This window comes from Phoxinus phoxinus (assembly GCF_949152265.1).
Source record: "Phoxinus phoxinus genome assembly, chromosome: 1".
Lineage (NCBI taxonomy): Eukaryota > Metazoa > Chordata > Actinopteri > Cypriniformes > Leuciscidae > Phoxinus > Phoxinus phoxinus.
In genome coordinates, this window is record NC_136876.1 from 528,705 (window position 1) to 554,140 (window position 25,436).

Consider the following 25,436-nt stretch of genomic DNA (forward strand, 5'->3'; position numbering starts at 1 on the left):
TTAAAGAAAAAATAATATCTCGGACCTCCTGCGTAGTTGGGTGATCAAGATTGGGGAGGGAAGAGTACCGCCCATTTATTTGGCTACATGGATCATAATCAGTCTTCTGGATATTGTGTGCGAGATCAGAGCCAATTTTGGTAAGAAAATTATTGAAGCCATCAGCTATATCAATGGGGTCTGACAGACACCTATCATAGTCCCTCATCTCTGTTGGTGCGGATGCAGCCTTCCTATTACGACACAGTACCTGATATATAATGTTCCAAGTTGATTTAATGTCATTAGAGACTCGAATAAACTGGTCGACATAAAACTTATTTTTTGTCGCCTTAATTAAGCTTGTGAATTGGTTCCTATATTTTTTGTAGGTTTCTAGGTTATGAGGAGTAGGCTTGGTTACAGACTCGCGATACAACCGGTTTTTCTTTCTAGATAGTTTCCTCAATTCACCGGTAAACCAGGTTTTATCTCTAGCTACTTTGGATTTCACAGCTATCAGAGGAAAACTGGATTCCAAAGCAGAATTAAAGAGAGTCAAAAATAAATCATAGGCTTTAATAGCATCCTGCAGCAACATGACCTCATCCCATATGATAGAGCTGATGGCTGATTTGAATTTTCCAATATTTTTAAGGGTGAAATTTCGATATTTAACCTGCACATTATTATTAGTACAAGCTCCAAAAACAGGATGTATCATTTGAAAGACTGGAAGATGGTCAGACACGTCGCACCATAACAGCCCTGATGACACTTTATAGACACACGAGTTGAACAAAATATTATCTATAAGAGAGACTGAGTGTATGGTAACCCTGGTAGGTTTTGTAATTAAAGGGTAGAAATTTACAGAGTAAAGGGTGTTAAGAAAATCATGTGTAGCAGTGTGATCAGCATGTAAGATATTCAAATTGAAGTCGCCGTGTAGCAGACAGAGCTTATGTTCCTTTGAAATAATATCTAAGGTTGAATCAAGTGCATCAATGAAAGTATTTATATCTGAAGCAGGTGGTCTATAAATGCATCCAATCACAATGCTTTTCCCTTTAAATAAATAACATGAGGGAATTTCAACAAGATTCTACTAATGTTGGGTTGAAGTCGTTACTTAAATCCTTTCTGAGAATATAATTAAATGAATCAGACACGTACAGAGAGACTCCTCCTCCTCTTTTCATTTCTCTACAAGAGTGGATAGCATTATAGTGTGGTAGATTATAGAGGTGTGATGTGTCATTATGGAGCCATGTTTCCGTAAATGCTAAAGCTGAGAAGGAGTGTGACAAGTGGATAAGAAGGTTTTAAAGTGATCTAAGTTTTCTCTGAAACTACGTGCATTCACATGAATCGTAGAGAACGAGGTTTGGTCAGAATGTGAAGGAGACAAGCAAGACAAGGAATTAAACTGCTGTTCGGTATAATATTCACACGACAAATTAATAGAGTTCAAATAATTGTTCAAATGACTATTTCGGTCTAAATGAGTCCACTCCACCAGGATACTGTTATAAGCATGAGCCCCGTCTGATTGGTCGTGGCGGCGGTGTTGCAACAATCTACAGAGATATTCTTAATGTTACTCAGAAAACAGGTGACAAATTTAATTTGTTTGAAGTACTTGTATTAAATGTTACGCTCTTAGATGAGGACAAGCGTCAGTCTGCGTGAAGAACGAGAGCGCGCAAGAGATTTTTTCTTAATATTCAGTTCTCTTGTTGTTTAGTGTATTATTTTCCAGAAAGTAGGGCTATTTTCGATTCTGTGGTTACTTGTACATTTTTACCTTCAAACAAATCTGTATTTTAATTAGACGCGTGACTACTTTATATAACAGCCGCGTCTGAGAAGTGGGCTATTGCAGTTTAATTTTTATAGCACTTAAGTGTAGCTGTCCATAGAGGCAGTTTCGATTTTCTCCCATTTTCAGATTATTTTCTTTGGCTGTGTTAATTGCCTGGAGAGGCAGCTGTCCTCACTCAGGCGTTGAAAGCACTATATTTCTGTGGTGTGCGCGCTGTCGCGGAAGCGTCAGCGGAAGCGTTCAGCTCTCCTCGTGTGAAGACCGACTCGGGTAAAGACTATCGACTCTACCTGCGCGACTCCACCGAGCAAGGACACCGACAAGGCACTTAAGTATCCTATTCTCCCTCTTCCTTTCACACTGGTATAATATTTCCCTTACTCAATATGTGCTTTCAATACATTCCTGTTGTCTCTCGACGGCGCTCTCTCATCACGCACAGAAGGCAGCGCAATACTGCTAATCTGCGTCCCATTCTCTCATCCTCTCACACACCTCTCTCTCTTTCTATGGGTCTATGGAACTGTCAGTCAGCAGTCAACAAAGCTGACTTCATTCCAGCCTTTGCATCTCACTCTACTCTTAATATTTTAGGCTTAACTGAGACCTGGATTCGTCCAGAAGACTCAGCAACCCCGACTGCTCTCTCGAACAACTTCTCCTTCTCTCACACTCCTCGCCAGTCTGGGAGGGGTGGGGGCACAGGTCTTCTCATTTCTAACAATTGGAATTACTCAACCCTCTCCTCTCTCTGCAATAACTACTCGTTTGAATATCATGCTATTACACTTACATCTCCCATTAAGATCCATATTGTAGTCATATATCGCCCCCCAGGTCAACTGGGAAGCTTTGTAGAGGAGCTGGATGTGCTGCTGTCTTCTTTCCCTGAGGATGGCACCCCACTGGAAGACTTTGGGGATTTCAACATTCATCTAGAGAAGCCGCATGCAACAGACTTCATCTCTCTCCTAGCCTCATTCGATCTCAAACGGCTCATCACCTCAGGTACTCACAAATCAGGCAACCAACTGGACCTGGTATACACACGCAACTGCATCACAGACAACATTTTGGTGAAACCTCTCCATGTTTCTGATCATTTCCTCATTACATTCAATCTACAACTCACTACCCATGCTCCACCAACCCCCCTACCAGCTACTTTCAGACGAAACCTGCGCTCACTCTCTCCCTCCCATCTCTCCTCTGCTGTGTCATCTTCTCTTCCCTCACACTCACACTTCTCATCTCTGGATGTTAATACCGCAACAGATACTTTATGCTACACTTTAACTTCTTCTTTAGACAATATCTGCCCTATCTCCTCCAGGCCAGCACGCACTACTCCCTCTAACCCTTGGTTATCTGAGGTTCTTCGTGAACACCGGACTAAACTCAGGGCAACAGAGAGGAAATGGCGCAAATCGAAAGACACAACTGACCTTAGTATGTATCAATCTCTGCTCTCTTCCTTTTCTGCTGATGTTCATGCTGCAAAATCTTCTTATTTTCACAACAAGATCAACAGCACCGCTAACACACGAACACTTTTCAAGACATTCAACTCTCTCCTCTGTCCACCTCCACCACCACCCACCTCCTCTTTAACTGCTGATGATTTTGCTAACTTCTTCACCAACAAAACAACAACTATCAGCAATCAGTTCTCAGCTCCACACACACAGGAACCCAGTCCAACCCCTCCCACTCCCAAACACATTCTCTCCTCATTCTCTCCACTGACCGAGGAAGAAGTATCTAAACTTCTCCTCTCCAGTCACCCCACCACCTGCCCTCTAGATCCCATCCCCTCACACCTTCTACAAGCCATCTCTCCCACACTTTTCCCAGCACTCACACACATCATCAACTCATCCCTCCACACTGGCACTTTTCCTACAGCATTCAAGCAGGCTCGGGTAACTCCACTGCTTAAGAAACCCACATTAAACACATCACTCTTAGAGAATTACAGACCTGTCTCTCTCCTACCGTTCATTGCGAAAACACTTGAACGAGTTGCCTTCAACCAAGTAACATCCTTCCTCTCTCTGACCAACCAACTAGACGTAAACCAATCTGGCTTCAAGAAAGGGCATTCAACCGAGACTGCATTGCTGTCAGTCACAGAAGCCCTACGGATCGCAAAAGCTGCCTCCAAATCATCAGTTCTCATTCTCCTGGATCTGTCTGCTGCCTTCGACACTGTGAATCATCAGATCCTCCTGTCCACCCTCTCATCACTGGGCATCACAGGAACTCCTCTCCACTGGTTTGAGTCCTATCTCACAGGAACTCCTCTCCACTGGTTTGAGTCCTATCTCACAGGTAGGTCCTTCAGGGTCGCATGGAGTGGCGAGGTATCCAAAGCACATCAACTGACTACAGGGGTTCCTCAGGGTTCAGTTCTTGGACCGCTCCTCTTCTCCATTTACACCACATCACTGGGACCCATCATACAGGCACATGGCTTCTCTTACCATTGCTATGCTGATGACACCCATCTCTTTCTCACATTTTAACCTGATGATCCCACAGTAGCTGCACGTATCTCAAGCTGCCTGGCGGACATCTCAGCATGGATGAAGGAACATCACCTGCAGCTCAACCTGGCAAAGACTGAGCTTCTCGTCCTCCCTGCCAATTCGTCTCTACAGCACGACTTCACTATCCAGCTAGATTCAACTTTAATCATCAATCATTCAACTTTAATCCAACTCATCGTCTTAATCATACACTCGATTTAATTATATCATATGGAACCGATCCAACCGATATAGATATCATTCCACAAAGTGATGGTGTCAGTGACCACTTCCTGGTAACCTGTATATTACGGACTACAGTACTATGTCATTCTGCGCCACGTTACCGACCAGGCAGAACAATCCTTCCATCCACCATAGATAATTTCTCAAATTGCTTATCTGATTTGTCTCAGTTACTGCCTGAACCCAAACAAACAGACGAATTAGAGGAAGTAACTAGCACTATGAGCACCATTCTCTCTAGAACATTGGATATTGTTGCACCCATTAGATTAAAAAAGGTTAGAGAGAAAAGTAAAGCACCATGGTACAACAATACTACGCATGTTCTAAAGAGAGAAACCCGTAAATTAGAGCGTAAATGGAAACAAACTAATTTAGAGGTCTTTAGAATCGTGTGGAAAGACAGTATGTCACGTTATAAAAAGGCTCTAAAAGCAGCCAGGGCTGAGCATCTCCGCAAACTAATAGAAAACAACCAAAATAATCCAAGATTTTTATTTAACACCGTGGCTAGATTAACAAATAAACAGACATCACCTGAACAAAATATCCCGTTACAGTTTAGCAGTAATGATTTCATGAACTTCTTCACTGAGAAAATAGAAAGCATCAGAACCACAATTGTAAACATTCAATCTTCAATCGCGTCTTATGATTCAGCCTCAATTATCGCCCCTCAAGAACAATTACAGTGCTTTACAACTATAGAACAAAAAGAGTTAAATAAACTTATCACTGCATCTAAACCAACAACATGTTTATTAGATCCTATACCCACTAAACTACTGAAAGAAGTGTTACCTGTAGTGGAAGAGCCTCTCCTCAATATTATTAACTCGTCTCTATCTTTAGGACATGTTCCAAAAACATTTAAACTGGGAGTTATAAAACCTCTTATTAAGAAACCACAATTAGACCCACATAATCTAGCAAATTACAGACCCATTTCAAATCTTCCATTTATGTGTAAAATATTAGAAAAAGTGTCCGCTCAACTGGGCTCTTTCTTGCAAGAAAATGACATCTATGAAAAGTTTCAGTCTGGATTCAGGCCACATCATAGCACAGAAACTGCGCTGGTTAAAATCACTAATGATTTACTTTTAGCTTCGGACCAAGGCTGTATCTCAATACTAGTTTTACTTGATCTTAGTGCTGCGTTCGACACTATAGATCATAAAATACTCTTAGATCGACTTCAAAATTACACTGATGTTCGGGGACAAGCATTAAGCTTGTTCAGATCATACTTATCTGACCGCTACCATTTTGTCCATTTAAATGGAGAAAAATCGATCATAACTTCAGTAAACTATGGAGGTGCTAGGCCCTCTATTATTCTCAATATATATGCTGCCACTTGGAAATATTATAAGGAAACATAGAATTAGTTTCCATTGTTATGCTGATGACACTCAAATATATATGTCATCACGGCCGGATGAAAACGCTAAATTATCAAAATTGACAGAGTGTGTTAAAGATATAAAAGATTGGATGACGCGTAATTTTCTTTTATTAAATCCAGACAAGACAGAGGTACTACTTATCGGTTCAAAAAACTGCCCACAAAACCTCTCACAATACAACTTTAACATAGTAGGATGTCCTGCTACTTTATCCTCTACAGTAAAAGACCTGGGTGTCATACTAGACTGCAACCTGTCTTTTAAAAATCATATTTCATATGTTACAAAAAATGCCTTTTTCCACCTTAGAAACATTGCTAAGCTACGTAATATGCTATCAGTTACCTATAAAGTTCCGTATTAATTATAAGGTATTGTGACTTATAAAGCCCTAAACGGCTTAGCTCCAGTTTATTTAACGTATCTTCTATCGCTCTATAATCCATCGCGCTCTTTAAGATCTCTAAATTCGAGGCTTCTGGTCGTACCTAGGATATCTAAGTCCACCAAAGGAGGGAGGGCGTTTTCACATTTAGCTCCAAAACTCTGGAATAGCCTTCCTGATACTGTTCGTTGCTCAGACTTGCTCTCCCAGTTCAAAACTAGACTAAAGGCGCATCTCTTCAGCCATATAATTTTTTTAATCTTACAGTTAAATCCGGCCTCTAGTTCATAATCGCCAGAGGAGAACTGGCCCCCGACTGAGCCTGGGTTCTCCCAAGTTTTTTTCTTCTTCATTAGGTCACCTGATGGAGTTTTTCGTTTCCTTGCCACTGTTGCCTTTGGGTTGCTCAGTTGGGGATATTCAATTTAATTAATCAATGAATAATACTATTGATTAGCATTACCAAACATGGACGTTTATTATTATTTTAATTTAATACTGTGAAGCTGCTTTGATACAATCTGTATTGTGAAAAGCGCTATACAAATATTCTTGACTTGACTTGACTTGACATACGTAACCTGAGACGATAACAAGGGTGACTTTGTTCATGTTTGTTCTTTTGTAGTCTCGCGTAGCCAGACCTTCAGACTGATGGTCTGCAATTCATAGCAGCTTTCTTTGGCCAAGGCCCGCCCATAAGGCCGTTTGACCGACATGTCAAACAACCAATTACAGTTCGTTTCGTTCAGCGTCACGTTTCGGGGCGTGGAAATCTCCCCACAACAACAGACCGGCGTGCAACAAGTCTCCACTAAGTGCCTCAAACAAAACTCCTGGACATCTCTTAAAGAGTCTATGCCGTGAACCTCGCATACTTTTGAGAATCCTACATTTAGCTGATCTTGATAAATGCTCATTGTCACTCATGTAAACACAACAGTTGCTCCGGGAGTATGGAGGGTGCTCCGGGAGTATGGGGTCCGGGGTCCTTTGCTAAGGGCTGTCCGGTCCCTGTACGACCGAAGCAGTAAGTAAGTAAGTAAGTAAGTAAAATTTATTTATATAGCACTTTTCACAGATAAACATCACAAAGTGCTTCACAGTAAAATGTAATACAAGAACAATAAAAAAAAAAACATTCCCCAAAATACAAACAACAAACACAACAAACAACCATAACAACCCCTCAACTAACCAAAAGCCTGCTTGAAGAGCAAAGTCTTCAGTTGTTTTTTAAAAGAATCAGCTGAGTTCACGCAACGTAAAACAAGAGGCAAAGCATTCCACAGCCTGGGAGCGACTGCCTGGAATGACTGGTCCCCTCTAGTTTTAAAATGAGTACGGGGAACAACTAATAACATCTGATCTAAAGACCTGAGACTGCGGGTAGGAGTGTGAAGCTGTATCAGGTCAGTGATGTAGGTAGGGACTTGGCCATGCAAGGCTCAAAAGGTAAGAACCAGGATTTTAAAATGAATTCTATACTGGACTGGCAGCCAGTGAAGTGATGCTAAAACAGCTGTGATGTGGTCTCTTTTCTTAACGTGGGTTAAAAGCCTTGCAGCAGAGTTCTGGACAGCCTGGAGACGATGAAGCTCCTTCTTACTCAAACACTAAGTCACCAATATATTGTATTATCTTTGGGATTTTACTTTCAGGGGCAATGATTAGTGTTTCTGTTTTGTCAGAATTGAGAAGCAAAAAGTTCTCACATAACCACTTTTTAATACTAGTCAGACAGTTAATTAACGAAGATAATTTAAACAACTCAGTTTCCTTAAAGGAGCAGGAGCTTGGTTCGCATTGCCGGCAGTAAGTCAGACTTCTTCCCGGTGCATGTTGGACTCCGGCAGGGCTGCCCTTTGTCGCCGGTTCTGTTCATAATTTTTACGAACAGAATTTCTAGGCGCAGCCAGGGGCCGGAGGGTGTCGGTTTGGGAACAACACGATTTCGTCTCTGCTCTTTGCGGATGATGTTGACGCGTTGGCCCCTTCAGACCAGGACCTCCAGCGTGCACTGGGACGGTTTGCAGCCGAGTGTGAAGCGGCTGGGATGAGAATCAGCACCTCCAAATCCGAGGCCATGGTCCTCAGTCGGAAAATGGTGGCTTGCCTTCTTCAGGTTGGTGGAGAGTTCCTGCCTCAAGTGGAGGAGTTTAAGTATCTTGGGGTCTTGTTCACGAGTGAGGGAAGGATGGAACGGGAGATTGACAGATGGATCGGTGCAGCTTCTGCAGTAATGCGGTCGATGTACCGGTCAATCTACGCTCTTACTCTCACCTATGGTCATGAGCTTTGGGTCATGACCGAAAGGACAAGATCCCGGATACAGGCGGCCGAAATGAGCTTTCTCCGCAGAGTGGCTGGGCGATCCCTTAGAGATCGGGTGAGGAGCTCGGTCACTCGGGAGGAGCTCAGAGTAGAGCCGCTGCTCCTCCACATCGAGAGGGGTCAGCTGAGGTGGCTCGGGCATCTGTTCCGGATGCCTCCTGGACGCCTTCCCGGGAAGGTGTTCCGGGCGCGTCCCACCGGGAGGAGACCCCGGGGAAGACCTAGGACACGCTGGAGAGACTATGTCTCTCGGCTGGCCTTGGAACGCCTCGGTGTCCCCCCGGAAGAGCTGGAGGAAGTGTCTAGGGAGAGGGAAGTCTGGGCATCTCTGCTTAGACTGCTGACCCCGCGACCCGGCCCCGGATAAGCGGAAGAAGATGGATGGAGATGGATGGATGGTAAACACAACAGTTTTTCTTCCGCAATCACACGTCTGCGCTTTGTTTCCCGGCGGACCGAAAATAAACGCGACACTCGCGTCCCCCGGAAATCCGATAAAATTCAACCAATCAGATGACGACTTCGACATTCCTGAAGTGTTTCCAGTTAAGTGTACCATATGCATCAGACGTTTAGCTAACGTTCCGTGGGCGTGACGTCTGAGGCTGAGACTAGTTCTTTTGTATCCGGAGAGGAATAAAAGCTCCAGGTGATCTGCTGTCTCGTGTTTAACTCCACAAAGTTGAGATCCAAGTTTAACTCCTGTCATAGATCCTCTTCTTAATATCATTAATTCATCTTTGTCTCTAGGATACGTACCAAAAACCTTTAAGCTAGCTATGATTAAACCGCTTGTTAAAAAACAGCAACTTGATCCTACAAAATTAGTCAATTACAGGCCAATCTCGAATCTGCCATTTCTGTCAAAGATATTAGAAAAAGCAGTATCCTCACAACTGTGTTCCTTTCTTGAAAGAAATGATATCTGCGAGGATTTTCAGTCCGGATTTAGACCGTACCATAGTACAGAGACAGCTCTCGTTAGAGTCACAAATGATTTGCTCTTATCATCCGATCGTGGTTGTATCTCTCTATTAGTATTACTTGATCTTAGTGCTGCATTTGACACCATTGACCACAACATCCTTTTAAATAGACTCGAACATTATGTTGGCATTAGTGGAATTGCACTAGCATGGTTTAAATCATACTTATCTGACCGTTATCAGTTTGTAGCAGTAAATGAAGAGATGTCTTATCGATCACAAGTTCAGTATGGCGTACCACAAGGCTCAGTACTAGGACCGCTGCTGTTCACTCTGTACATGCTACCATTAGGAGATATCATTAGGAAACATGGAATTAGCTTTCACTGTTATGCCGACGATACTCAGCTGTATTTTTCTTCAAAACCTAATGAAACCTACCAATTCACAAAATTAACGGAATGCATAGCTGATATAAAAAATTGGATGACTAGTAATTTCCTACTAGTAAATTCAGAAAAAACAGAGATTTTAATTATTGGACAAAAAACTTCCACACGTAATAACCTAGAGTACTGTCTAACACTTGATGGCTGCTCTGTTAAGTCTTCGTCGTCGGTTAGGAATCTGGGTGTGCTCTTTGATACCAATCTTTCATTTGAAAGTCATGTGTCTAGTATCTGTAAAACCGCTTTTTTCCATCTTAAAAATATATCTAAATTACGTCATATGCTCTCATTGACAAATGCGGAACAATTAGTTCATGCGTTTATGACCTCAAGGCTAGATTATTGTAATGCTATAGTGGGTGGTTGCCCTGCACGCTTAATAAACAAACTACAGCTGGTCCAAAACGCAGCAGCTCGAGTTCTTACCAGAACCAGGAAGTATGACCATATTAGCCCTGTTCTGTCAACACTGCATTGGCTGCCTATTAAACATCGTATACATTTTAAAATATTGCTGATTACTTACAAAGCACTAAATGGTTTAGCTCCGCAGTACTTGAGCGAGCTCTTAACGCATTATAGTCCTTTACGTCTATTGCGATCTCAAAATTCCGGCCAGTTAATAATACCTAGAATATCAAAATCGACTGCTGGCGGTAGATCTTTTTCCTATTTAGCACCAAAACTTTGGAACAGTCTTCCTAACATTGTCCGGGAAGCAGACACACTCTGTCAGTTCAAATCTAGACTAAAAACACATCTCTTCGGCCTAGCATACACATAACACGTTATAGACTTCTATAACTCAATGTTAGGCTGCATAGTTTAGAACAGCCGGGACCGGGAACACTTCCCGTAAATCCTGATGTACTTGGTACATCATAAGAAGGATGGCGTCTACGCTAATATTAGTCTCTCTGTCTATCCCGAGGTTTACCGCTGTCCACCGGAACCAGGCCGTATCCAGATCTGATGAAGGACCAGCGCCAGGACACGACGACGCCGCTGACCTGAAGTGTTAACCAGTCTCTCCTCCTCTCCACTCCGACTTCAACCAACCAGAACTGGACAAATACTCTGATTCATTCTGAACTTCTGACCTGTAATGCTCCTGAATCATAATCATACACTGTTCACTCATTGGCCAGAGGAGAACTGGCCCCCGGCTGAGCCTGGGTTCTCCCAAGGTTTTTTTCTCCATTCTGTCCCTGATGGAGTTTTGGTTCCTTGCCGCTGTTGCCTTGCCTTCTGGCTTGCTTAGTTGGGGACATTTAATATTCAGCAATATTAGTGATCTGCCTTAAAGGAGAACTCCAGCGCAAAATGAACCTTTGGTCTAATTACACATTGTTACCTAGTCAACCGTTATCTGAGATTTGTTTTCATGATTATCGAATGTAAATAGTTTTATCTCTAAAAACAGTTTAGCCTATAACGCTAGTATAACGCTAGTATATGGGGCATGGAGTAATGACAAATAAAAATCGCTTGTTAATACCACTAACAAGGCTCAAAATAGCCCCACACTAACACGGCAGCATAATGAGGGTCCCTACCTTCAAACCGAAGCATTGAGAACTTTGACAGTGTCCAGACAGTTTAATAAGAAGATATTTTATACATACAGTCAACTTCACGTATACAAGCAGAAGCCATCTTAGAAAAACAGACTCGATCAGTCGATCAACGAAACGCCGATCTAAATGCGCTGAACTGTGTAGAATCTCATATGGTCCAGCGCATTTAGATCGGCGTTTCGTTGATTGACTGATCGAGTCTGTTTTTCTAAGATGGCTTCTGCTTGTATACGTGAAGTTGACTGTATGTATAAAATATCTTCTTATTAAACTGTCTGGACACTGTCAAAGTTCTCAATGCTTCGGTTTGAAGGTAGGGACCCTCATTATGCTGCCGTGTTAGTGTGGGGCTATTTTGAGCCTTGTTAGTGGTATTAACAAGCGATTTTTATTTGTCATTACTCCATGCCCCATATACTAGCGTTATACTAGCGTTATAGGCTAAACTGTTTTTAGAGATAAAACTATTTACATTCGATAATCATGAAAACAAATCTCAGATAACGGTTGACTAGGTAACAATGTGTAATTAGACCAAAGGTTCATTTTGCGCTGGAGTTCTCCTTTAAAGGTGGACGATGATGAAATTGTTTTTTGTATTATTTTCATGTTATCACTGTGAAGCTGCTTTGATAGAATCTGTATTGTAAAAAGCACTATATAAATAAATGTGACTTGACTTGACTTGACAAAGATACAAACTGCAGAATAAAGCGTTTCATAACTGGTGTCGCCACCGGTTATATGAGTATATCCTGCATTTATTGTATTATAATGACTGTTGTAACAACAATCAGTCTCAAATGAGTCTCGGGGAATATTAGTTCAAATGGACTGGATATTCATGAGTCTATGAATATGATTTGCTTGTTATCTTAAGATATTAACCTTCCCAATAAAGGGAATATTTAATCATGTACACGTAACCTTTATCAATTTAGTTTCAGTTATCTGGCATTTTTGTTTGTCCTGCAAACTAAAACTCAGATTTCCTTATCCTACATCAATAAACGTACTTCCTAGGAAAATTAAGTATCTGATCAGGACAATTAATAGTTCCTATGTTTGTACAGTTTGTATTACTTAAATAATACACAATAAAGCTTAGGTAACGTTAGATCTTGCGCTTCATTGACTTTTGAGTTTGTGAGCAAATAACAGATTCAATCTTCAATGCAATTATCGGATTTTAATAAAACAGACTAAAGAATACAAAAACTACAATTTCACACGGAGTAAATATGCATATATATATATATATATATATATAGAGTAAACAAAACACATAAGGTACCAACGAAATAACTCAAATAAACGAATAATATGAGGGGAGAGAGAGAAAGAATGAGAGAATGAATCAGGGAGCGAGTGTGAGAGAGAGAGAGAGTGAGAGAGAGATAGAGTGACAATTTTCAATTCAGTTACTTTCCAAAGAGACCCCAAGTATGTATTAAAATATTCGCAGGAATATTCTAGACAACCTTTAAACAGCAGTTTCAATCGTGAGATAAAATACTTGCTTAAATCTGGCTCTCAGAGGTGTGTGTGCTGATTTCAGATTGTCCTGCAGTTTCCCGGAGTTCCTTTCTGACGCAGGTGTTGCGCAATTTCGGCCGCTCACACGAATGTAACACTTTACCGAAAGGTGACTGAACTCAGACGGAAATAAAGAAAAGCCTAAGATGAAAACGAAGTTTTCAGAAAATAAAACGAAGAAGCTCCTTGGCGGAGTTTTCTCGTGAAGATGAGAGGATTCTTCTCTTTGGCGGAGTGCAAAGAATAACGGCAGAGGCTTGGCCTTAAGGGCCAGCTGGGTTACACCTATTTCTCATGGCTGGGCCAATCGTTGTTCAGAAACGGAGGCGGGAAAGACGTTCTTTGTTTGAATCGTCCCACCCTCCTTACATAATTTATAGCGATGTCAAAATTGAGCATTTATTCTCAGAAAGATGGTATTTCTGAAATAATGCGTCTTTTTGTGATTTGTCGTCGAGATTCGACGCCGTCGGGTTTTTACCATTCTACAGACACCACAAACGACAATTTTGCGAGTCCGGACACAGAGATATAGGATTGTTTGTAATTCTGGGCATATAGAGTTTGGTTTTCATCCTGCACACCTCAGAGCTACATGTACATACATTTAACCACAAAAGCGATACATTTCATACATTTAAAAGCTAGTTTTCAGTGAGAAAAGTCCGTGAATTAGCTCATGTGTGTGTGTGTCTTAGTATGTGTGTGTGTGTGTGTGTACGCGCAGACATTCCTGTTGCGCTGTGTTCCCTCCTCCCCTTGGGTGAGGAGAGCGTTCTGGGGGCTTTGAAGCTCGGTTATCAAGATCTGGGGGTCTGTCTTGTGTTGCGTGGTCATTCACGAGTCGTAAAGGTGTCAAGAGACACTCGGAATCCGGCCACGGCGGAGCCATGGCGGTAATTTAGGTTCTTGTGAGTCTTGATTTACATATCTGAGTTCAGAGGGTGGCAGCACGAAGGAATGTGGATTTTTGCAAAGAGAAATAGAATCATGATTCTGGCCCATTCGTTACACTGTTTAATATCACCTCTAAACTTTGACTCGGCTTGTTGCATATTAACTGAATATTATGTATGTGTGCTGGTCTATAATGATGTTCTAGTTGAGGTCATTTGTAGCGCAGGGCCCAAGCATAAACACAACCCCAGGAGCCACCAGCCCACTGGCTCCACCAGACCCGTGTCAAAGCAGCCGGAGACACTGGATCTGTGTATGGATATGATGACACGCATGTACTCCATTTCCCACCAACACCATCCCACCACAACACTTATAATACACATGTTTTAGAAGAGGGAGTGATGGTGTCTGACTCATTATGTATTAGTTTTATCTGATGACAGCACATAAAGATAGAGCTGCCTGTAGTGTCAAAGGTCATCGGTCTCCTTGTGTGTGTCATGTGCAGCTCAGAGCAGCAGGAGGTTTGCAGGGAATGCTTGTTTGATTGAGTTTAATCGTGTGTTCTGTCTCAGTCACCAGCTGGTGTGCCCAGGCCGACCACTAGAGGGCACTCCTCCGCTGACCGTCGCCCCTCAGCCATGAACTTCAGTCCCATAATCCTCTTCATGAATTATTGCTTTCACCTGTGTGTCATTATTGTGTGTCTCAGCCTATGTACACCATGTTCTCTCTGTCATTTCTCAGCCAGGTTTAGATGTTGTCCCACTGCACGTCTGAGCGCTCTCTCTTGTGTTTTTGATTAAATCAAAAAATTACTCAATCATTCTAAAATTCTAATAAATCAATCAACCAATGACTGTATATGTGAATCTATACCCCCTGTTCTATTGTTTTTCTCTTCCACCCCTTTTTTCTTAATGCTGTATGCTTGAAAAATCATCAATAAAAAACCCCCACACAAATGGGTTGGACACATCAATGTTTATTTATTAATTTGTGTTTATTACCATCACTGAAACTGTGGACAATCACATGGGTATCAGATTAAGGCCCCGTTTACACGATGGGAAAACGCAGATATTTCTCTGCGTTTTGGCCTGTCATTTACACGAAAACGCCGTTTTTATCCCAGAAAACGATTATTTCTAAAAACTCCGGCCAAAGTGGAGATTTCTGAAAACGCCGGTTATGTGTTGTCGTGTCAACTGGGAGAAACGGGGTTTTAGGTTCTCTCTTGTCGATTCTGAGGATTCTGATTGGCTTGCATGGCTTTATCCTTCTCCCTACACTGCCGCCCATAGGTTTGGCATAGTTATAAAGGCGCTCAACGGCGTATTTATGCGGGTTGTGTGCACGATGTTATTATTGAAAACGGAGGGGGGGAAATATTCGTTTCTCTAAATACCCGGCTATGTGTAAATGTGGCCTAAGATGTAGGCAAGTGAAACATCTTTGCATGTGATTTGATGCCTATAAATGTGAATGATCTTTTGTGTACAGACTGATGCATGTTCTGAACACGTAATAGATCTGGATGTTAGGGCTGCACCAAGGTCAGCTCTATGTCTCCGCGAACATCAAAGACATCTATCTCCTCCAGTTTAGTGAAGCGATGTTTGTAAGTGTGAGTTTCTTTACCATCGACAAACACCTTGTAATGATCACGACTGCAGAAAATGGTCACCTGAAATGCACAAGCGCAATGAGAAAGATATTAAATCCATTTCATGAACTTTAAAAACAGATTGAATTCCCCAACCTCTTCTGTATAGTCATTGAGAGTGATACTGTCACAAACGAGACTCCAACGGTTCCTCCTGCTCACCACCAGAGGGAACCCTCTCCCTGAATATTAAACTATTTGAACTACATTTCCCACATCCCTGGCACTGGTTACCTTTGCACCTGACTCATCAGTGGACTATTTAAGGTGCTCTCAGACTCTCCCTCAATGTGAAGTTTTGTATTTACCCTGGTGATCATCTCTGAGCGTTTCTTCCCGTGGATTACTTTTGGACTGTCTATTCTCGTCTTGATTCTTTGCTGCCTGCCCTGGACTATATTCTATACTGGACTGATTTATGTAAGTTTGCTGCCTGCCCTGGACTATATTCTATACTGGACTGATTTATGTAAGTTTACTGCCTGCCCTGACCTTATGCCTGTTTCTGGATCACGAGTGGCCTTATCTCTGCTGTTGTGTTTGCTGGTGATTGTACGACCAAGATTATAATAAAACTGCAAATGGATCCTCACTCTCCTCAAGCTTCATTACAGATACAGTGGTTACTGAGTTTTATCCACACTGTCCATTTGAACAGAAAGTGAATAAATAAATAAATAGTAAATCTGCATGTTTACCAGAATCTGTTGCCCTCTTTTAAACGGCATGGGTCCAGATCGCTCCTCAGCGCCCCAGTTCCCATTCTCAAAAGTGTTGCGGACAACCGCATTCTGATCAAAACAAATCTTGTAGTGAAATGCAATTCCTAATATGTGACGCAGATTAAGATCAATTCTGTTGGAGAAATAAAAGCAAAGGGAATTATACTTTTTGAAAAAAATCTCTCAGTTTCAAGGATTAGGTAGATGTGTCATTATGACGTTCTAATAGTATTCGTAAATATTTAAAACCATATCAAAACACATGGTTAAAAATCTTATTGTGGAATTACAGTATATTCCATGTTAATAATTGCATGACTTTCACAGCAATTCCACTGTAGGACTTGTCTGGTATCTAACTGCGCTCTTGGAATATCATACTGTATTTCTACAGTGCACATGTACTATGAAGGTACCCAGCATGCAGTGTGGCAGGAAAAGATTATGGAGTGGAGTTTCTTAATTCTTGTTGGTTTTATCTGTGCTGCTGAACTTCTTTTTGGATCACTTTTAGCAGCTTGTTTATTTTGTAATGTTCAGAATTGATCTTTTTGTATTATTATTATTATTTCTTGAGTGTCACCATTGTTGTGTTTTGTATGTCGAGTACGCATATCTGTGCATCATTAGATGATGAAGAAAATTAAATCTTGTGTTGCAAGATGATGTCATTTCTTTGTCATAACTATTGTGAAATATCCATCAAACAAACAACTACGCATTTGAATTTAAGGACAAGAGTAGTAAATTACTGTGATGTCAGCATAAATTTGCTATTGATTCACAGTTATTCGTAAGAACCCAGCATGCATTCATTTCACTGTAAATTCCTTGCAATTTTTACAGTGTATTATCTGGATGAATCAACATGGTCAAACCTATGCGCTTCGTTTTTGATGATTCCTTTGACGATGATGACTTTGCCAGGTTGAAGTCCGCCAGGGATTATGCGTTTATACGGAACCATCTGATTGTGGGTCAAAGCAATTCTAGATCATTTCTATAATACAGCATTTTTTACAGCATGCTAACATGTTAATTAGATCAAATTCATTAAAAAAAATCATCGTATTTAAGACACTTACTAAACTTGTTTCCCCGGCCTGTTGCTGAGCCATTTCGACCGATTTTGTTCTCCTGCAAATCCTAAAATCTGTATTGTATTGTATTCAAGGCTGACCACCACTTACAGAAGTTATTATCCAAGGGTGGATCGAGCTATTTATAGGGTGGCTAGGGGGTGGAGAGACCAAAGGAAACGCCTACAGTATGCATATTTTTTTGTGGTTGAACTTGATAGGCAAGTAACAGTTCTACCATCTCCAACACAGTGGATTTATATAGTTTTATTTTTAACATTGATTCTTGAACCGAAACACATATTTTAGGCAATACAGCAGAAAAAAAGAATATTGTGGACATGTATAATGCTAAAAAATACTATCAACCCTGGAAAAGAATTCCCCAGTTTTGAACACAAAGCCTGTATTTCTACAACACACATTTATAATTCACATATACAGTGGGGAGAACAAGTATTTGATACACTGCCGATTTTGCAGGTTTTCCCACTTACAAAGCATGTAGAAGTCTGTAATGTTTATCATAGGAACTCTTCAACTGTGAGTGACGGAATCTAAAACAAATATCTAGAAAACCACATTGTATGATTAAGTAATTAATTTGCATTGTATTGCATGACATAAGTATTTGATACATCAGAAAATCAGAACTTAAAATTTTATACAGAAACCTTTGTTTGCAGTTACAGAGATCATACGTCTCCTGTAGTTCTGGACCAGGTTTGCACACACTGGGGATTCTGGCCCACTCCTCCACACACACCTTCTGGCCCACTCCTCCACACACACCTTTTTCAGATCCTTCAGGTTAGCACACACTGGGGGTTCTGGCCCACTCCTCCATACACACCTTCTCCAGATCCTTCAGGTTTGCACACACTGGGGATTCTGGCCCACTCCTCCACACACACCTTCTGGCCCACTCCTCCACACACACCTTCTGGCCCACTCCTCCACACACACCTTCTCCAGATCCTTCAGGTTTGCACACACTGGGGATTCTGGCCCACTCCTCCATACACACCTTCTGGCCCACTCCTCCATACACACCTTCTGGCCCACTCCTCCACACACACCTTCTGGCCCACTCCTCCACACACACCTTCTGGCCCACTCCTCCACACACACCTTCTGGCCCACTCCTCCACACACACCTTCTCCAGATCCTCCAGGTTTGCACACACTGGGGATTCTGGCCCACTCCTCCACACACACCTTCTGGCCCACTCCTCCACACACACCTTCTCCAGATCCTTCAGGTTTGCGCACACTGGGGATTCTGGCCCACTCCTCCACACACACCTTCTCCAGATCCTTCAGGTTTGCACACACTGGGGATTCTGGCCCACTCCTCCACACACACCTTCTGACCCACTCCTCCACACACACCTTCTCCAGATCCTTCAGATTTGCACACACTGGGGATTGTGGCCCACTCCTCCACACACACCTTCTCCAGATCCTCCAGGTTTGCACACACTGGGACTCTGGCCCACTCCTCCACACACACCTTCTCCAGATCCTTCAGGTTTGCACACACTGGGGATTCTGGCCCACTCCTCCACACACACCTTCTGACCCACTCCTCCACACAGACCTTCTCCAGATCCTTCAGATTTGCACACACTGGGGATTGTGGCCCACTCCTCCACACACACCTTCTCCAGATCCTCCAGGTTTGCACACACTGGGGCTTCTGGCCCACTCCTCAACACACACTTTCTCCAGATCCTCCAGGTTTGCACACACTGGGACTCTGGCCCACTCCTCCACACACACCTTCTCCAGATCCTTCAGGTTTGCACACACTGGGGATTCTGGCCCACTCCTCCACACACACCTTCTGACCCACTCCTCCACACAGACCTTCTCCAGATCCTTCAGATTTGCACACACTGGGGATTGTGGCCCACTCCTCCACACACACCTTCTCCATATCCTTCAGGTTTGCACACACTGGGACTCTGGCCCACTCTTCCACACACACCTTCTCCAGATCCTTCAGATTTGCACACACTGGGACTCTGGCCCACTCCTCCACACACACCTTCTCCAGATCCTTCAGGTTTGCACACACTGGGACTCTGGCCCACTCCTCCACACACACCTTCTTCAGATCCTTCAGGTTTGCACACACTGGGGATTCTGGCCCACTCCTCCACACACACCTTCTCCAGATCCATCAGGTTTGCACACACTGGGGATTCTGGCCCACTCCTCCATACACACCTTCTCCAGATCCTTCAGGTTTGCACACACTGGGGATTCTGGTCCACTCTTCCATACACACCTTCTCCAGATCCTTCAGGTTTGCACACACTGGGATTCTGGCCCACTCCTCTATACACACCTTCTCCAGATCCTTCAGGTTTGCACACACTGGGGATTCTGGCCCACACACCTTCTCCAGATCCTTCAGGTTTGCACACACTGGGGATTCTGGTCCACTCTTCCATACACACCTTCTCCAGATCCTTCAGGTTTGCACACACTGGGGATTCTGGTCCACTCCTCCACACACACCTTCTCCAGATCCTCCAGGTTTGCATACACTGGGGGTTCTGGCCCACTCTTCCATACACACCTTCTCCAGATCCTTCAGGTTTGCACACACTGGGGATTTTGACCCACTCCTCCATACACACCTTCTCCAGATCCTTTAGGTTTGCACACACTGGGGATTCTGGCCCACTACTCCATACACACCTTCTCCAGATCCTTCAGGTTTGCACACACTGGGGATTCTGGCCCACTCCTCCACACACACCTTCTCCAGATCATTCAGGTTTGCACACACTGGGGATTCTGGTCCACTCCTCCACACACACCTTCTCCAGATCCTTCAGGTTTGCACACACTGGGGACTCTGGCCCACTCCTCCACACACACCTTCTCCAGATCCTTCAGGTTTGCATACACTGGGGGTTCTGGCCCACTCCTCCATACACACCTTCTCCAGATCCTCCAGGTTTGCACACACTGGGGATTCTGGTCCACTCCTCCATACACACCTTCTCCAGATCCTTCAGGTTTGTACACACTGGGGATTCTGGCCCACTCCTCCACACACACCTTCTCCAGATCCTCCAGGTTTGTACACACTGGGGATTCTGGTCCACTCCTCCACACACACCTTCTCCAGATCCTTCAGGTTTGCACACACTGGGGATTCTGGCCCACTCCTCCACACACACCTTCTCCAGATCCATCAGGTTTGCACACACTGGGGATTCTGGCCCACTCCTCCACACACACCTTCTCCAGATCCTCCAGGTTTGCACACACTGGGGATTCTGGCCCACTCCTCCACACACACCTTCTCCAGATCCTTCAGGTTTGCACACACTGGGGATTCTGGCCCACTCCTCCACACACACCTTCTCCAAATCATTCAGGTTTGCACACACTGGGGATTCTGGCCCACTCCTCTACACACACCTTCTCCAGATCCTTCAGGTTTGCACACACTGGGGATTCTGGCCCACTCCTCCACACACACCTTCTCCAGATCCTCCAGGTTTGCACACACTGGGAATTCTGGCCCACTCCTCCACACACACCTTCTCCAGATCCTCCAGGTTTGCACACACTGGGGATTCTGGCCCACTCCTCCATACACACCTTCTCCAGATCCTTCAGGTTTGCACACACTGGGGGTTCTGGCCCACTCCTCCACACACACTGTCTCCAGATCCTGCAGGTTTCGGGGCTGTCGCTGGGCAATACGGACTTTCAGCTCCTCTAAAGATCTTCTATTGGGTTCAGGGTTAGACTGGCTAGGCCACTCCAGGAGCTCGAGATGCTTCTTACGGAGCCACTCCTCAGTTGCCCTGGCTGTGTGTTTCGGGTCGTTGTCCTGCTGGAAGACCCAGCCACGACCCATCTTCAGTGATCTTACTGAGGGAAGGAGGTTGTTGTCCAAGATCTGGCGATACACGGCCCCATCCTCCCCTCGATACGGTGCAGTTGTCCGGTTCCCTCTGCAGAAGAGCATCCCCAGAGAATGATGTCCACCTCCATGCTTCACGGTTGGGATGGTGTTCTTGGGGTGTACTCATCCTTCTTCTTCCTCCAAACACGGCGAGTGGAGTTTAGACCAAAAAGCTCTATTTTTGTCTCATGAGACCACATGACCTTCTCCCATTCCTCCTCTGGATCATCCAGATGGTCATTGGCAGACTTCAGACGGGCCTGGACATGCGCTGGGGGACCTTGCGTGCGCTACAGGAGTTTATTCCATGACGGCGTAGTGTGTTACTAATGGTTTTCTTTGAGACTGTGGTCCCAGCTCTCTTCAGGTCATTGACCAGGTCCTGCCGTGTAGTTCTGGGCTGACCCCTCACCTTCCTCATGATCACTGATGCCCCACGAGGTGAGATCTTGCATGCTGCCCCAGACCGAGGGACATTGACTGTCATCTTGAACTTCTTCCATTTTCTAATAATTGCCCCAACAGTTGTTGCCTTCTCACCAAGCTGATGCCTATTGTCCTGTAGCCCATCCCAGCCTTGTGCAGGTCTACAGTTTTATCCCCGATGTCCTTACACAGCTCTCTGGTCTTGGCCATTGTGGAGAGGTTAGAGTCTGTTTGATTGAGTGTGTGGACAGTTGTCTTTTATACAGGTAACGAGGTCAAACAGGTGCAGTTAATACAGGTAATGAGTGGAGAACAGGGGCAGTTAATAAAGGTAACGAGTGGAGAACAGGTGCAGTTAATACAGGTAATGAGTGGAGAACTTTCTGATCATAGAATGAGACCGACAATATATTATTTTATAACTGTAACACATGCTGTCGATTGCCATTTCACTATGAATATACTTTATTCTTATGGAAATACCTGCAATAGATTGAAGAGCACAGATCAAATATATTGTGAACGTTGTGTGTTTATTGTTTTCATGTTTGATCCATGCTAATAATAAATATTCCATGTTAATAAGTGCATGACTTCCACAGTAGTTCCTCATGATTGATCAGTTGAAGCAAAACCTAACCCTAACCATATCTGATCAGATATGGTGACACAATATTCTCTAGAATCATTACAACACTTCCATTGTACGTTTTCTTCGCACAGGTTTAAGGACATCTGTTTTTCTACAGTTTGCCAGCTTATCTGATCTGATTTTTGCCTCACGTCACCAAGGTCAGATAAATCCCATCACATAGAGCCTCTTTCACCTAGATATCATCACATAGAGCCTCTTTCACCTAGATATCATCACATAGAGCCTCTTTCACCTAGATATCATCACATAGAGCCTCTTTCACCTAGATATCATCACATAGAGCCTCTTTCACCTAGATATCATCATATAGAGACTCTTTCACCTAGATATCATCATATAGAGACTGTGTCTGTTCCCCGAACTTGGAAATCCAAAAAACGTTCAAACCCATCTAAGGTTAAAAATTTAATTGATGTTCAACAAATAAAAAACAGATATAATACAAATGAGCAAATTATAAAGCTTGGGTTGCTGAAAATTCGATCTCTTATTTCATAAGCGCTAATAGTTAATGATATGATTACAGATTATAACCTAGATGTGCTGTGTTTGACAGAAACCTGGCCAAAACCAAACGATTACATTGCTTTAAATGAGTCAACCCCACAAGATTACGGTTATAAACATGAACCTCGTCTGAAACGCAAAGGAGGAGGTGTTGCTGTAATTTATAGTAATATTTTCAACTTCTTCACTTATAAGATCGATAATATCAGGGACAAAATTATAACTATGCAACCGTCTAAATGCGTGTATGTTAGACCCTATACCGACTAAGCTGCTGAAAGAGATGCTTCCAGATGTCATAGATCCTCTTCTTAATATCATTAATTCATCTTTGTCTCTAGGATACGTACCAAAAACCTTTAAGATAGCTATGATTAAACCGCTTGTTAAAAAAACGCAACTTGATCCTACAAAACTAGTCAATTACAGGCCGATCTCGAATCTGCCTTTTCTGTCCAAGATATTAGAAAAAGCAGTATCCTCACAACTGTGTTCTTTTCTTGAAAGAAATGATATCAGCGAGGATTTTCAGTCCGGATTTAGACCGTACCATAGTACCGAGACAGCTCTCGTTAGAGTCACAAATTATTTGCTCTTATCATCCGATCGTGGTTGTATCTCTCTATTAGTGTTACTTGATCTTAGTGCTGCATTTGACACCATTGACCACAACATCCTTTTAAATAGACTCGAACATTATGTTGGCATTAGTGGAATTGCACTAGCATGGTTTAAATCATACTTATCTGACCGTTATCAGTTTGTAGCAGTAAATGAAGAGATGTCTTATCAATCACAAGTTCAGTATGGTGTACCACAAGGCTCAGTACTAGGACCGCTGCTGTTCACTCTGTACATGCTACCATTAGGAGATATCATTAGGAAACATGGAATTAGCTTTCACTGTTATGCCGACGATATTCAGCTGTATATTTCTTCAAAACCTAACGAAACCTACCAATTCACAAAATTAACGGAATGCATAGCTGATATAAAAAATTGGATGACTAGTAATTTCCTACTACTAAATTCAGAAAAAACAGAGATTCTAATTATTGGACAAAAAACTTCCACACGTAATAAATCTTAAATCTCATTTCAAATCTTCCATTTATGTCTAAAATACTAGAAAAAGTTGTGTCCGCTCAATTGTGCTCTTTATTGCAAGAAAACGATATCTATGAAAAATTTCAGTCAGGATTCAGGCCACATCATAGCACAGAAACTGCGCTCGTTAAAATTACAAATGATTTACTTTTAGCTTCTGACCAAGGCTGTATCTCAATACTAGTTTTACTCGATCTTAGTGCTGCGTTCGACACTATACAGTGCTATGCATAAGTTTAGACACCCATGCTAAAGTTGCCTAAAAAGAGGAATAAAAAATCATCTTTTGGAAATTTATCTTAATGCCTTAATTTAAAAAATGAGGAAAACTCCAACCTTTAAGGACACCAATTTTCTTTGTGAATGAATAATGTATCGTAAAAAAATAAATGTTCTTCCTTAAAATACAGGGTGCATAAGTTTGGACACCCCTATGTTAAATTCCCATAGAGGCCGACAGATTTTTATTTTTAAAGGCCAGTTATTTCATGGATCCAGGATACTATGCATCCTGATAAAGTTCCCTTGGCCTTTGGAATTAAAATAGCCCCACATCATCACATAACCTTCACCACACCTAGAGATTGACATGGGGTACTTTCCATAAGATCATATCTCAATGCAAATTAAACCAGCTTTTAAGCTAACTGAAATAAAACCATGCCAATCTCTAGGTGTGGTGAAGGTTATGTGATGATGTGGGGATATTTTAATTCCAAAGGCCAAGGGAACTTTATCAGGATGCAGAGTATCCTGGATCCATGAAATAACTGGCCTCTAAAAATAAAAATCTGCCTGCCTCTATGGGAATTTAACATAGGGGTGTCCAAACTTATGCACCCTGTATTTTAAGGAAGAACATTTATTTTTTTAAGATACATTATTCATTCACAAAGAAAATTGGTGTCCTTAAAGGTTGGAGTTTTCCTCATTTTTTAAATTAAGGCATTAAGATAAATTTCCAAAAGATGATTTTTTATTCCTCTTTTTAGGCAACTTTAGCATGGGTGTCTAAACTTATGCATAGCACTGTAGATCACTGGTGTACAGGGACAGGCATTAAGCTGGTTTAGATCGTACCTATCAGACTGTTACCATTTTGTCCATTTAAATGGGGAAAAATCAAAGATAACGTCAGTAAATTATGGAGTGCCGCAAGGATCTGTGTTAGGCCCCCTGCTATTCTCAATTTATATGCTGCCACTTGGTAATATTATAAGAAAACATGGAATAAGTTTCCACTGTT

The 25,436-nt window shown here is 42.6% G+C and overlaps 2 protein-coding genes across 2 annotated transcripts in view; both read right to left on the reverse strand.

The window, feature by feature from the left end:
• Window positions 1–9,661: 9,661 nt before the first annotated feature.
• The window catches only part of LOC307006000 (uncharacterized protein), a 229,927-nt gene continuing 214,152 nt past the window's right edge, over window positions 9,662–25,436 (reverse strand). Inside the window, exon 3 of the mRNA XM_079626587.1 lies at window positions 9,662–9,974. Within this exon, the coding sequence (XP_079482713.1) occupies window positions 9,917–9,974 (58 nt within the window). The 3' untranslated portion in view covers window positions 9,662–9,916. The remainder of the gene's footprint in view (window positions 9,975–25,436) is intronic.
• Window positions 15,531–21,584, reverse strand: LOC306995446 (galectin-5-like; the record flags this gene model as incomplete). Its single annotated transcript, XM_079607054.1, has 3 exons — window positions 15,531–15,794; window positions 16,388–16,615; window positions 21,463–21,584. 3 exons carry the CDS (start codon window positions 21,582–21,584, stop codon window positions 15,635–15,637), a joined length of 510 nt encoding a protein of 169 aa, XP_079463180.1. The 3' UTR covers window positions 15,531–15,634.